The sequence below is a fragment of the Ursus americanus genome, chromosome 11, assembly GCF_024610735.1.
Source record: "Ursus americanus isolate L20-20 chromosome 11, mUrsAme1.1.p, whole genome shotgun sequence".
Classification (NCBI taxonomy): domain Eukaryota; kingdom Metazoa; phylum Chordata; class Mammalia; order Carnivora; family Ursidae; genus Ursus; species Ursus americanus.
The window spans coordinates 59,388,395-59,402,119 of record NC_142137.1 but is presented as its reverse complement, the minus strand read 5'-3'; the positions used below and the strand labels follow the sequence as shown (position 1 = coordinate 59,402,119).

General features: G+C 45.3%; 1 protein-coding gene across 7 annotated transcripts in view; it reads right to left on the bottom strand.

Moving 5' to 3' along the window:
- UST (uronyl 2-sulfotransferase) overlaps nt 1-10,807 on the bottom strand; it is a 299,636-nt gene extending 288,829 nt beyond the window's left edge. For 3 of the 7 annotated variants that reach the window (XM_045805312.2, XM_087865572.1, XM_045805313.2), the window contains exon 1: nt 9,375-10,098. In XM_045805312.2, coding sequence (XP_045661268.1) covers nt 9,375-9,621 — 247 coding nt within the window. In that variant the 5' untranslated portion in view covers nt 9,622-10,098. Of the gene's footprint in view, nt 1-9,374; nt 10,099-10,531; nt 10,566-10,730 lie in introns of those variants that run through there. The other 4 variants (XM_087865574.1, XM_087865573.1, XM_087865575.1 and 1 more) reach the window with 4 other exon arrangements.
- Between the last annotated feature and the right edge of the window lie 2,918 nt (nt 10,808-13,725).

The following is a 13,725-nucleotide window of genomic DNA, read 5'->3' as shown; positions in this document are numbered from 1 at the left end:
GTTCTCACAGCTGTCACCTTGTCTGCCTAGCATCCTGATTGCTTGAAAGGGCATGAGTGACAGACCCCTAGCCCTGTCCTTGAACAGCAGGCCATCCCAGAGTGTCAGCTTCACCATACTCTCTCTGCACAACTACTTTTATTTTACAAATATGGGGGTGGGGGGAGGAAGGTGTGGATAAATTCAAAACAGAGCAAAACAGGTTGTGCGTAGAATGTGTTCTTTCAAGACTGTTTTCAGGAAGCAATGGAGAGAAGAAGCTGGAAGATCGGTGTGCAGATAATTAACGGGGCATATGACTGGAACTTGTCAGCTGTCGAAGAGCCCTCACCAATATGAGGGTGAGGGTAACGAGATAACCCACAAGAACACTAATTTAGTACATTCATAGTTCTTGGTTAGATTGGTGCTTTCGGTTGGAAGGCAAGCCAGGAGTGAGTCTGCACATTCCATGAGGATGTCTGTTTGCATGTGTGTGTGCCCCGTGCACGGATGTATTTGTGCCAGAAGAAAAGGGAGCCTGAGAGAAGCAAAGGACAAAGTGAAGAAATGGACATTTGTTGAATCTGAATGCCGGGCCCTGGGGTAGATAGCATCCTATAAAACAGGACTTATCAAGCCCATCATACAGATCAAAACACCGGAGGTTCAGAGAAGTTGAGAAAATTGCCCGAGTTCCCCCAGCTGATTAAGTGGTAGCACAGTGATTCCCATCAACATCTCTGCCCTAAAGCCTCTGTTCTTTCTAACGTCTGATGCTTCTGGTCTACAGGCCTTCCATGAATATTTGCTGAATGACTGAACAAAAGAATTTATGTGTTTCAGAATACTTCCATTTTTATTTTCATTAAGATGGTGACAGTCATACTCACTGAGCTAGAAAAAAAAAAAAAAATCAACGGCGTTTCCGGAAGTGCAGTACAGTTAAATGTAAATAATTACTTCAACCACTCAGCAGCGAGCGAACTGCGAATTGCTTAATCAAGGCGTGGCTTACGGTGATTTTAGTACCTTTCATCAAACAAGGGTCAATGGGTTTGTGCACCGAGCCCTACTTCTATAGTTTCTCATTTTGCCCTTCTAGGTTTAAACCCATTTGCTCACTACTTCAAAAACCATGCCATCTTTTGGTCTAATCTCTTTAAAGACAAAAAGTCAGGCCAGAAATGGACTAGCTAATTTAACACAAATTGCTAGGAAAGGAAGACACTGGCTTAGAGAGAGAAATAAATGATCTGCGAACTCCCAAAACAGCTGATCGGGGTTTGGAAAAATGACAAGAAACAAGAAGTCTGCATTCTAGTCATATGCGGCCAAAGCTCTAGATTGATCTCAGTATTCTTAATTACGGGGGGGGGGGGGTTTAAAGGTAATTCCAAATCTCCACAGGTCAGAGGTGGACAGTTATCCCCATGCGCAGAGAAATCTTTACAGAATTATATGTCGTAGTGGCTTTCATATCTTTCCTTGGAACATATGCTTCAAACAGTCAGGGAGAAAAGAGACAGGAAGAGAGAGGCCGTAGACATCACCTGAGCTGAAGTCTTTCCTGGCACTCCTCCCCACGTCTTCTACTTAAAATAGAGACCAAATGAAGCAGGATGTGGAACCTTCGCGAAGAACAGTCTGCTCAGCAAATACATTGCATCGACAGATAATTCCTGAGAATTATCGGTACAGAGCACCCAGGAGAGGTGTCAGAGTAGAGATGGACAGTATTGGAGAAGCTTCTTCCTTTCAAGGAGCTGGCCCACAAACTGTCACAATACAGGGTAGACTATCACAACTTCAGAAGTGATCATGAACTAAGTACAGGAGTTCAGAGATCATCGTTGGAATGTGAGCTTCCTAAACCATAGGTAGAGAGGCAATCGCAGAAGCACAGTCACATAACGAGACAAGAAAAATGAGCCAGGGGCTATCTTTGGGAAATGACAGACAACTGATAGAAACCCTGAGTCAGACCAAGAGGTGTAGCATACCCTCAACACTCAACAGCTGTCTGGCTCCCAGGTCATTTTCAATAGGAGAGTGTTACAAATTATTCAAATTGAGCTGCTACCGAGCAGCATGGAATTGAACGTACCTATGTTAAAGCTTCTCATTTTGATAACACATATTTTTAAAACACACTAAAAATATCTAACACTGTTAGAAAAACAAGTAATATTTCTTTCTAAAATTCATGTTAATTTACTAAAGAGAAATATATATACATAATCCCATTCCTATATATTTGTTCTGTATGCTGTAGTACAAGGTGAATAAAAAATGAATTGCATATGAATTCTAATTTTATGAGAAGGCTCAAGATCTTCTTGGTAGCCTTGTATTACCTTGTATAAGGAACATGGTGTAACCAAAGGTTTTCCCCCGCTGAGCTCATCAGCTCCATTCTAGTGACCAAATACAGGACAAAATACATCCATTGTACTATAATCTGCTGTTCAAAACTAGCTACACTCATATTTCACATATAAGTCACAGTAATCATTCTGACATCTATAAAATGGGTTACTGCTAGCTATCCATGAAGTTTCACACATGAGAACTAAATGCAGACAACCAAAATGTTTCCTATTCAAAGAAATCCATACTGCAAACAAGATCCCCAAGATTGTTTTGAAGAGAGCCTTGTTTCAGGTTGTTAGGAATTTATTTAGAATGTACTATAAACCCAGACACTGTACTTAGCACTTTGGAAGTGACTAAAGTATGAAACCAATTTGCCCCTTGAGAAGGTACACACCTACAATAGAGAACAACACGTAACAGTATTGTGTTTCAGCCAGTACCATCTTTTGCAACTTCAAAATAAATAGCAAAATTATATATCTGATAAGGGTCTAGTATCCAGAATATATAAAGAACCCTTCAAACTCAAAAACAAAAACACAACCCAATTCAAAAATGGGTGAAGGGGGGCGCCTGAGTGGTAAGTCAGTTGAGCATCTGACTCTTGGCTTTGGCTCAGGTCGTGACCTCAGGGTCTCAGGGCAGAGTCTGCCTGAGCTTCCCTCTCCCTCTCCCTCGGCCCCTCCCCCATGCACTCTCTCTCTAAAATAAATAAACAAATCTTAAAAAAAAAAAACGGGCAAAGGATGTGAATACACATTTTTCCAAAGAAGACACACGAATGACCAATAAGCACATGAAAAGATGCTCAACATCACTCATCATTAGGGAAATGCAAAACAAAATCACAATAAAACACCATTTCACAATCATTAGGATGGCGATAATCAAAATAATGAAAAATAACAAGTGCTGATGAGGATGTAGAGAAACTGAAACTCTCATACATTGCTGGTGGGGCATACAATGGTGTAGCCCCTGTGAAAAACAGCTTGGCAGTTCCTCAATAAATTAAACATAGAATTACCATAGGACCTAGCAATCCGCTTCCAAGTATATACCCCAAGGAACAGAAAATAGGTCTTCAAACAAAAAGTTGCCTGCAAAAGTTCATGGAAGCACTATGCACGATAGCCAAACGATAGAAACAACCCAAATGTCCATCAATACATGAATGGATAAACACAATGTGGTCTATCCTGTGGAATATTATTCAGTCATTAAAAAGAATGAAGCGGGTATACATGCTATAAAATGAATGAACCATGACAACAATATGCCAAGTGATAGAAGCCAGTCACATAAGGCCACGTATTGTATGGCTTCATTTCTAGGAGACATTCAGAATAGACAAAGCTACAGAGACAAAATGTAGATTAGAGTTGACTTAGGGCTGAGGAGATGGAGAACTAGGGAGGTGACAGCCAAAGGGTATGCGGTTTCTCTTTGTGCTGATGAAAATGCTCTAACATCAACTATAGCAATGGTTGCATGTGTCTACGAATACACTAAAAACTACTGAAAACTATTAAACTATTAAAAACTTGAAATGTGCAAATTGTATGGTTTCTAAACCATATCTCAATAAAGCTTTTAAAAATTAAAAGCAATACCAAAATGGGCTTCATTTGGAATTTTCTTACCCCACAGCTGCAACATTTTGAAAAGTTTTTTGGTGGAATATTCATGTTTTTGTCTCCATTTCTAATAAATGAAAGGGTTTACGGCGATCACTGCTTAAAGCTGAATTTCTGTAACAAAAATCAATACAGGTAAGACAACATTTATTTGTGGTCAAGTCTTAACATCTTTCAAAACAAAAACGAAAGCAGAAAGAGCAAGTGATAACTTCTCACAATTCAAGCAGCTACGCTCTGTTAAATAAGACGCCTTTCCATTGTCCATCACTGCTCCCCGTTAGGACAGCTGCAGGGAAGCTAGAGTGTCTGCCCCTGTGCTTCCCTCAGGGGAAGCAAAAGATACTATTTCTTCTGGAACCCAACAAGCTTGACCACTTTCCTTCTGGTTTCTCAAATACAAAGCCAACTAGTGTTTTAAACCTGGATTGATGACAGGGAATTTGAGGAAAGACAGTATCCAGATAATACATATTTATACATACTTTTAAACAATTCATACCGAGACTAGTCTACATCAAAAATAGTTTACAAAGCAGAATGCTTTTCACCATTCATGCCATGTGTTTACAGAACAGGCTGCCATAGCTGAATTCCATTTTCTGTCCTTCCTCTAATACAGAGCTACTGTGTCCCCAGCCAACCCTATAAGACACATTTGCAGCTATGAACAAGAATGCCATTTTCTTTTTATGTCAACGATTTCTATTGATCACATCATATTTAATGCATTCATTTCCTAGATTGCTGTCTGGAGCACTATATTTAAACCACGCCTGATGTGCAGAAGAAAAATTAAATTTGACTTTTGAGGTTTAAAGAAATGATTTTGTAACAGATCTGGATCTCTAGTTTCACATTTTCCTTTAAATTCATTTAAACCTGGAAAATTTCAAATTCGATAAATTTCCATCTCTTTCTCCCTCATTTTTTGACTCGGAATTGCCATGCTCATATATAATATATATAAAGATGGGCAATTCTGAAAACTGAAATAGAAGTATTGTATCCTCATTTAAAGTAGTATAATTTAAAAAATGGAAAGGAAAGCATGTCAATTTGAGATCGACCTGGCAAATTTAGTTCCCATAAAGGCTAAATCACATATCCAAGGCTTGATGATAAATCATTAGAGCTTGCCAGTTGTATAAGATGTGTAGTAAGCCATCTGGCTTTATTCAGTTTACATCAGGGTAATGAATATTATTCCAAGTTTCTGATATTTCCACAGCTCATAAGTAATGAGACTACTGGCAGAGGCTGTATCATAACCTAATTTCTGGGGGAGATTTTACTTGATTTTTATTTGTTTTCCATAGCAAATCAAAGTCTGGATGCCACTTCAAAAAAGCAAAGAATTTCACTGAATTGGAAAAACAATGGTCCCCAAGCTTAAGGATAGCCACTTGCCAAACGCATGCACTTTACCCCACTGTATGCTCCTGTTCTCCCTCGACCCGTTTCAAGGAGGAACAAATCAAGACCACAGTTATTCCTGCATAATCCACCCTGCTCTCAATTTATTTTGCTTTCTTCATATCTGTTGCTGCAAAAAGTACCTTTAAGGAGAACAGACTTTGCTCATCCCCAAACAAACTAGAAAAGAAGTTTGACCCAGCTTCTGTGGGAAGAGAAAGCATCATTATTGCCTCCTTTCCCTTCCTTTCCTCACTATTCCTTCCGGTTGCCAGCTCCACCCCATTCCATGCATCTCCTAACCTCAGAAAGTCTAAAGCCAGCTGGAGCTGCAGCTGTTGGCGGGTCCTTCCCTTGAAACAATAGGGCTTGAGCAGCAAAGCAGATGCATTTTTAAAAGTTGAACTGTAAAAGATGAAACCATGTACATCACCTCTAAAATACTTTCTGAATCTCCTCTCTCATCTCCTTTCTTTCACTCAACTATATAGGAGGCTTCCTGAAAGTAAAGTTTTACCCTGGAATGACGGTTCTCGAACTTCAGTCTGCATCAGAGTCACCTGAAAGACTTGCTAAAATACAGATTGCTGGGTCCTGGGCCCAGACTCTTTCATTCAGTTGGTCTGGAATGAGCCCTGAGAATCTGCATCTGTAACAAGTTTCCAGGTGATGCTGATGCAGGTCTAGGGACCACACACTGAAAACTACCAGCCTGAACAAAGAACAAATTGCTAAAGGAAGACAGAGGATCAAGAGTTTAAGATTCTAATTGACATCACCTCCAGGTGTGTGGCACTGGGAGCGCTGAGCTCGCTGGTACGGGAGATTAATACAGGAAGGTGGAGTTAAGAACAGACCAGCTGCTTGACTTATTTCCCTTCTCTGCTGGCCCCTTAAGATACTCAGAATTAAAGGATCAAAGAAAGCAAAATTATGCAAATACATATGATTATTTTTAGCCAGTCAGCTCTTTAGATTCCTCTTGCATCTTGGCTGCTCTTAGAGTTATGCAATAGGTGCTTAAATCAGACAGATTTGGGTTCAAGTCCTGCCTTCCTTGCTGTGGGTCCTTCAGCAAGTCAGTGAATCTCTGTGTTCTCATTTCTCCCACATCAAATATGGGAACAACGATCGAAGCTCCCTGTAATATTGCTATGTGGATACAATTTCATTCTGCGTGTGCATTTACCAGAACATACACAATGAATGTTAACTTTTGTCATGAATGGTCCTATCTCCGGGCTTTACTGTGAGAATATTCAATATGTTAAATATCATAAGACCTATTTGATACAATAGGTTCAGTTATTACTGCCATAAATATCAAGTAGCTACTATGTATAGATGTATAATATTATATAAGTATATTAAAATAAGTTCCTGTCAAGAAACTTTTTTGCTATAAATATTATTTTTATTTGGAAAATTTTGACTTTACATGAACTTATATTTAAGAAAAAATACTTGTCTCCAAAATTGGCTAACTTAGGAAATTGAGAGGATATGTTTACTAACCACAAATTTTGTTTTGACAGACACTAAAATAATAGAATGAAGGAAACAAGGGGTAAGTATTCTGCAGATAACTTGGCCTTATATTATTAAGGGTATATTTTAGACCCTCTTAAAGACCACAAGCGCACTTTTCCCAAAAATCATTATATTTATGTAACAAAACAACAGGGAACAAATTTGGTCAAGGTATCCTATTTTCAGTTCACAGTGATGTCATTTTTTTTCACCCATCATGTCAGTCAGAAACTTAATGATGAGTTAGTAACAGGAGCAATGTTCGACCCATCATTTCTTCCCAGTTCCCTGAGTGAATTCACACTTCCACCAACTGAGCCCCCAAATTTATCAGGGCTTGTTTTTTGAAATATAGGATGAAAGTATTCAATTCTGGGAATAACACACTTTTGGCTCAATTTTCAAAAGGTTAACATGTTAGATAGCACAGTTTCTTGATTTTACCCCCAGTATGGCCTTTGTTCTTTCCTCCTCTCAGTCCCCCCACCCCCAAGAAAGGATCAGAAACACAACATTTCAAGAGCTGGATGGAGGTCTGAGACATAACCTAGTCCAGCCCCTAACTTTACTAATGAAAACGCTGAGGCCCAGGAAGTTTGAGTGCCCTGCCTAAAGCCAAGTGCTCTTGAGGGCACTAAACACAGATATCCTCATTCCCCACTCACTATGTTTTCCCTGCCCCGTTGGCCTCCACATTTTGCTTAAGAGGAATTTCAACAAAGAATTCCTTATCAGATTTTATAGACCCCTGGGCTTCAAAAACACTTCCTAATGCCAATTAACAATGAGATGTTGTTAACTATTAAAAAAAGAAAGAAAGAAAGAAAGAAAGAAAGAAAGAAAGAAAGAAAGAAAGAAAGAAAGAAAGAAAAGGGGGGGAAGTTAGCTTTGTAGCACTAGCAGGTGTCTCAGAATCTATGAAGCTATGGAGACTCCAATATACAGAACTCAGGGAGAGAAGAGATTTGACTCCCTAATAAAAGTGCATATTATCCCAAATCCTCTAAGAAACCAGATGCGAAGGATTGAACTTTGGAAATCTGCTTGGACAATATTTTCTTTTAATTTTCCCTAAAGCATCTTACAAAACCACAGTTCACCAAAGTTTCTACTTTAATGGAACCACACCTTTTAAAATCTGAGCTTCTCTACATGGAAAGAGCATTATTTCATCTGCGTTTATATTTCAAAACGCTCCGACACATTTGTCACTTTCCTGGGGTGGTTTTTTGTTTTTTTTTTTTTTCCTTCGAAAACGGCCTGCTATCTAGACCTGTGGCTTCTGCGACTGGGGGACTTTTGAGGTGAAGTGCGGCAGCTTCCAGCCTGCTGGAGTCTTTTGGCCCGATACGGTCCAGCGCTTCGGAGGCTTCCCTTTGCGCACCCACTCGCGTCAGGCAGATGCCGGATGTTTGCCCGGTGGCTCCGGTTCATCACCTTGGACCTTTGCAAGAAGCTGGCGCCTCCCCAGCCTCTCCCCTCCGCCCCCGCAGAACCTCTTCTGGCTACGACGTGTGGGAGATTTGCAGCCTCCCTCAGCCCGGGCGCGCGCCAGCAGGGGCCGGGGGACCTGGGCGTGCGCTCGCCCGGCTCTGGCACCGCCCTCCCGGCGCCCGCACCAAGCTGCGGGTCACGCCCTCTCCCTGCAGCCGCTCTTCTCTCCGTGCAACCCCTTCCTCACCTCTGCTGAAAAAATAGGAGTCCTCGCTTCTAACAAACCAAGAGCAAGCGCCCCCCCCCCCCAAAAAAGTTCTGACTTGAGACACACGCAGCGCAGAGGATCTTCGGGTCAAAGCAGGCGACACTGCCAGCCAGGCTGACCCGCGCCCTCGGACAGCCCCAGACCCCCGGGGGCAGCCGCTCCCCGCGTCCCTCTCGCTGTGGCCGAAGGACAAGCCAGCCCAGGGTCAGCACGGGGCCCGAAAACTGCCCCTGGGCCACTGAGCCGGCGAGCACCAGCTGCGGAGGGGGACTCGCGGGGCAGAACGTGCTGAACCGAGCGGAGCGAGGAGCGAACTCCACCCCCCGCGTGACCCGGAGTGCTCACGAGACAGAGGAGTACGGTCACTGATAACACCACGGGGGGTGGGGGGTGTCCCTTCCCCTCGTCGCTCCCCACACCTCCGGGCCAGAAAACACACACTCGTACACACCCACAAACACACACGCCTGCACTCCGCCCCGGACGGGGAGGCAGAGGCGGGGAAGGTATGCGGTGCCCCGCCCGGGGTACCTGCCCCGCACGCCAGCCCGGCAGCGCCTCCGCCTCGGGGCAGACGGACGGACGCGCGGAAGGAAGCCGGCACCCGGGCGTCCCACCTAGGGAGCCTCGGGGCGCCGGCGGGCGGTCGCAGCGCCAGAAGTCCCCGGCGCGCCCCTCTCTCCCCGCACAAGTTCGCGCGGCCCGCGCCGCCCTCGCCCGCCCCCCTTCCTTACCCAAATACTGCCGCAGGTCGAGCAGGAAGCGAGGGGGTCCCCCGCTGAGCTGATAGAAGAGGGAGCCCAGGCAGAAGACCAGCAGGGTGGCCATGCAGAAGCCGTAGTCCCGGAGGGAGAAGCGCAGGAAAGGCAGCAGGGAGACCCGGCGCTTCCAGCTGCCCAGGCCGGGAGGGGCGCCCCCCAGAGGGGCCCCATGGGGCCAGGGATCCGCGCCGCCGCCGGGATGCTGCTGCTTCTTCTTCATCGCCTGCTCCGCCGCCTCGCACAGCCTGCCCGTGCCAGGAAAAGGTCACCCATCCGCCTGCGAGGAGGAGAGCCCGGCCGGCCGGCTGCACATGGGCAGGGCCGCGCGGAGGGCAGCCCGGGTGGGGGCGGGGAGGGGCCGAAGTTGCCGGGCTCAGGAGACTTTCCTCGGCATGGTCCCCGCCGCCGCGGCCCGAGCAGCCGAGGTGCCCGGCCCCGGCTCGGCCCGCGCCCGCTAGCGCCCCCGCCCGCTAGCGCCCCCGCGCCCCGCGCCCCGCCGCGCCTCGGGCTCGCTCGCGGCCGCCGGGGCTCGCCTCCAGCGCCAGCGTGTACCCCCCGGCTTTGTGTCTGTCGGTCTCGGCGTGTTTTGTCCCGGTTCAGACTCCTCTAAAAGACTGCAGGGAGGAACGGGAGGCGGACACCATCCCCTCGCTCCACCTCCTTGACAGGGGTTTTCCTTCTTCTCCTCCCCTTTCCCTCTCCGGCTCTCCGCAGCCCTCTCTCCTCCCTCTTCCCTCCCTCTCGGCGCCCGGGTCTCCGGGTTTCTCCCGGGTGTCACGTTACTGCCTCTGACCGGGGGACGAACGGGGGGGGGGGCGGCGATTATTCGCAACTAGGAAGAAAGTTTCTGGGTGTTTTTCTCCCTCCCCCTTTCTCTACATTCTGGCCTCAGTTTCTGCGCCACCAGCGACCTCTTGGGGGCCCCGCTGATTTCCCTCTAGTAAACAGTCCCCGGCAGGAAGAAGCACGGCTTCTTTTACTATACATATATTTTTTTCACTTCAGAAACTTGATTCTCCTTCTGTATCCTGAGCTGCTTACAAAATGCCGGTAAAAGATATTTGGGTATATGTTCAAGACTTTACTAAGATGGTCAAAGAGCAAGTGGTGTGAATTATAATTAAACATACCCCATGTGGCCAGGCTCATCGCTCTGACTCCTGGAAGAGAAAGGGAAGAGGACGCTCTCTTCTTGCTCGCCCTGGCTCGACAGCTACTCCACAGAGCTGCTCCTCCACGTAGCGACCAGAGAAGCACGGGGCGGGGGTACAGAGCGGACTCAAGGAGGTCTTCCCCTAACAGAGATGAAGGAGAAGAGCCCTTACATACCCATTTCAGCGCTGCCTCCCCTCCTTCCATGGGAAGCTTCTGGACCTAAAAAAAAAAACCCCAAGGTAGAAAGACCAAATCCAACACCAATCTGGCGACGGGGGAGGGCGATGCACAAAAGGGCTGTTCTCATCAGCCACACTTAACAGTAAGAATCATTTGTTGCTATATATAGAAGTTGCACCAACTTGCCCAAGGACACAGAGCTCCTAGGAGTCGGGTTGGCTGCCACACTCCTATCTGACCCTCAAGCCCACTATCCTAACCACTGCACTGCACCATCTCCCAGCCAGGGCCCTTTTCCCATAATTTGCACAGTGATTGGAGGAAGAGATATAGCTCACTGAGCCCAGGCCACCTGGAGAAACAGACACCTTGGGGTTTTGACACCTCTCATCCCTGGTTCCCCTCTCACTGTAACATGCCAGTGGCATACAAACCAGTTGCAAGGAAGAATCAGCAGCCAGGGACCTCAATGATGCTAAGACTGTTTTCCTGAAAACCTTCTGAAAGGTGGGTATCTGAAAACTTTTCCGTGGAAAATTGGGGAATAGGATCCTGAGAGCAAGAGCTTATAATTTAAGAGTAATATGATTTAACCATAATCCATATGGACCTGTCGCTCCTGATCTTAAGTGAGTGAAGAAGACACATAGATCATAAGCTGGAGAAAGTCATAGATGAGGTGGGCAGTGTTCTACACGCACACACACAAATTCCACCTCCCAGTTCTGTGGCCTAGCCCACTTTCTCAGGGATCAGAAGGCTGCTTTGGGGCCCCAAGGGAAGGGAAGTCCCTTTGTTCTGTCACCAAAAATCCTGAATAGACTGTTAATGGTTTGTTTAACATTTATTCCACGAATCCGAGATTTATTTGGATTAATATGCACATTTGAGAAATGTGAATGCCCCTGAGAGAATTAAGCCAATCTGTCATTGCCCATTAATGCGAATTACTTTAATCACCACACTGAGTAGCCCAGAATAGGCTCTCAATTAATAATTTTTGAGTTAATGAAGAGGGACTGAGGGATGGAAGAGCAAAGCAATGTTGATAATGTTTCAGAGCCCACCTTTGACAAATTGGACCTATACCTGCGGCCCGGCCCTGTGATATGTTTTTCATTAGATGTGTGTGCTCGCAAGGCCTATCCAGGGTCTAGAGACTTCTCTCCCAGAACAATTTGGGAAAACTTCCAGTTCTTTCCCCTCAACAAAGGAATCTGAGCATGAGTGAGGTTATAACAGGGAGATGAAGCAGGAAGAAAGGAAATAAACAGCTGTAAAAGTAAGTAAACATGGGAATGAGTGTTTTTTTTCTCAATTGTGAAAATTTATGAGGCAAGGACAAGGGGAAAAGGTCCAGCTTAGAAGAAACACACTGTGACATGAAGAATTTTAGAAAGAAAAAAACAGGTCAGTTTTTAAAAGACTGTGTTAATGGACTAATCACCTTTAAAAACTCAGGAAGGGAAAGAAATCAAGATACAAAGAAGTTTCACACAGAAAGAAATGCCTTGTATTTTCACCTAACAAAAACTTAGATTTGGGGGTAATACTTTGCTCTTCAAAGTCCATTAAAAGTCCCGTCAAAAAAATAAAACAAACAAACAAAAAAACTTTTAATCTAAAGTACTTACACTGATGAATGGTATCTTTATTCAAACCAGTCAATAAATCAACTAATTATAGGAATTTGTGGACATTTTTTATTATTAGTCTTATATTTAATATAGTTTGTTAAACACCTTGACTTCCGTCCAGTATCTTGGACTTCTCCATCCCTTTTCTCTTCCGTGACTTTTCCTCTCTCATCTGAGCCACTCATTTTCGACAATAGCCCCCTCTGACTATCAGCTCCTGTCCTTCTGCTTAGCTCCTTGAGTGCCCACACTCTGGCCATTTTTCAGGCTTTTCAAGAACCCTCAACTTTTGAATCCATCATTCCTCTTATGTGTTCACTTGCTTCCTTCTCCAGTTTTGATTCTGATCCTTCCTTATGATCCCCATCTTGCAGACACCCCTTCATTCATTCCCTAGCTCCTTTCGTTTTATATGGCCCGTACTTTCCTGGCAAAACCCTGTGCAACCCAACGGTGCCGCCGGACTGGACTGCAGAAACACACGCAGTGTTGCTAACTGCTTCGCTTTAAATTAGCCCAAATGTCCAGTGAAGCTCACCGTTGCTGCCTAGCAATCCCACACTCTAAAATGACTACTTCACCCTTCTGTCTCTCTCCTCCCATCTCCATCTTCTACCTCCATCTCTTCAGTCTCAGCTGATGACCTGGCCTCATACTTTATTGAGGAAATGGAAGCATTGGACAGGAGCGCCTTCATTTTTCCACCAGTGTATGCCCCACGCTCTCTACCTGCCCTCCTGTTTCACTGTGTCCCTCCCTGCTTCTAGCGAGACCAACCTGCCACTGCCCTAGACTCTTGATTCCGCCCCAGCCCAGCCCCACACCCACACATGCTGTCTTTCTAGCCTTCTGCATCTCTGTAATTAATGGCACTATCAAGACAGTGGACGCAAAATCTTCCTTACTTTTTCTCCTCCCCTCACTCCTGTGTCTCACCCATCTGTAAATCCCGAAGGCTCTACCTTCAAAAACAGAAGGAGAATCTGACTTCCTGTGCTACCACTCTGGTCCACCAGCTCTCTCAGCGGGAGGACTGCCATGGGCTCCGATATCAGTTATGTTTAGGTTCAGCCGCGTGTAACTAAAAAGAAATCCCAAATAACAATGGCTTGAACAAAATGGGAGTGCCTTTCTCTCTCCTGTGAAACGAGTCCAGAAATAGGCAGTGCGGAATTGGTGAGGCATCTCCATGCGCTCATCGGGGAGCTACGAGAGCTTTCTGTACCACCATCCCTGTTTTAAAGGTCACCTGATGATTCAAGATGGCCACTGGAGCTCCAGCCTTTATGTTTATGTTCCTGGCTGGCAACAGGAGGAAACAAAAGAAGAAAAAAGACCTCCTCCCAACGGAG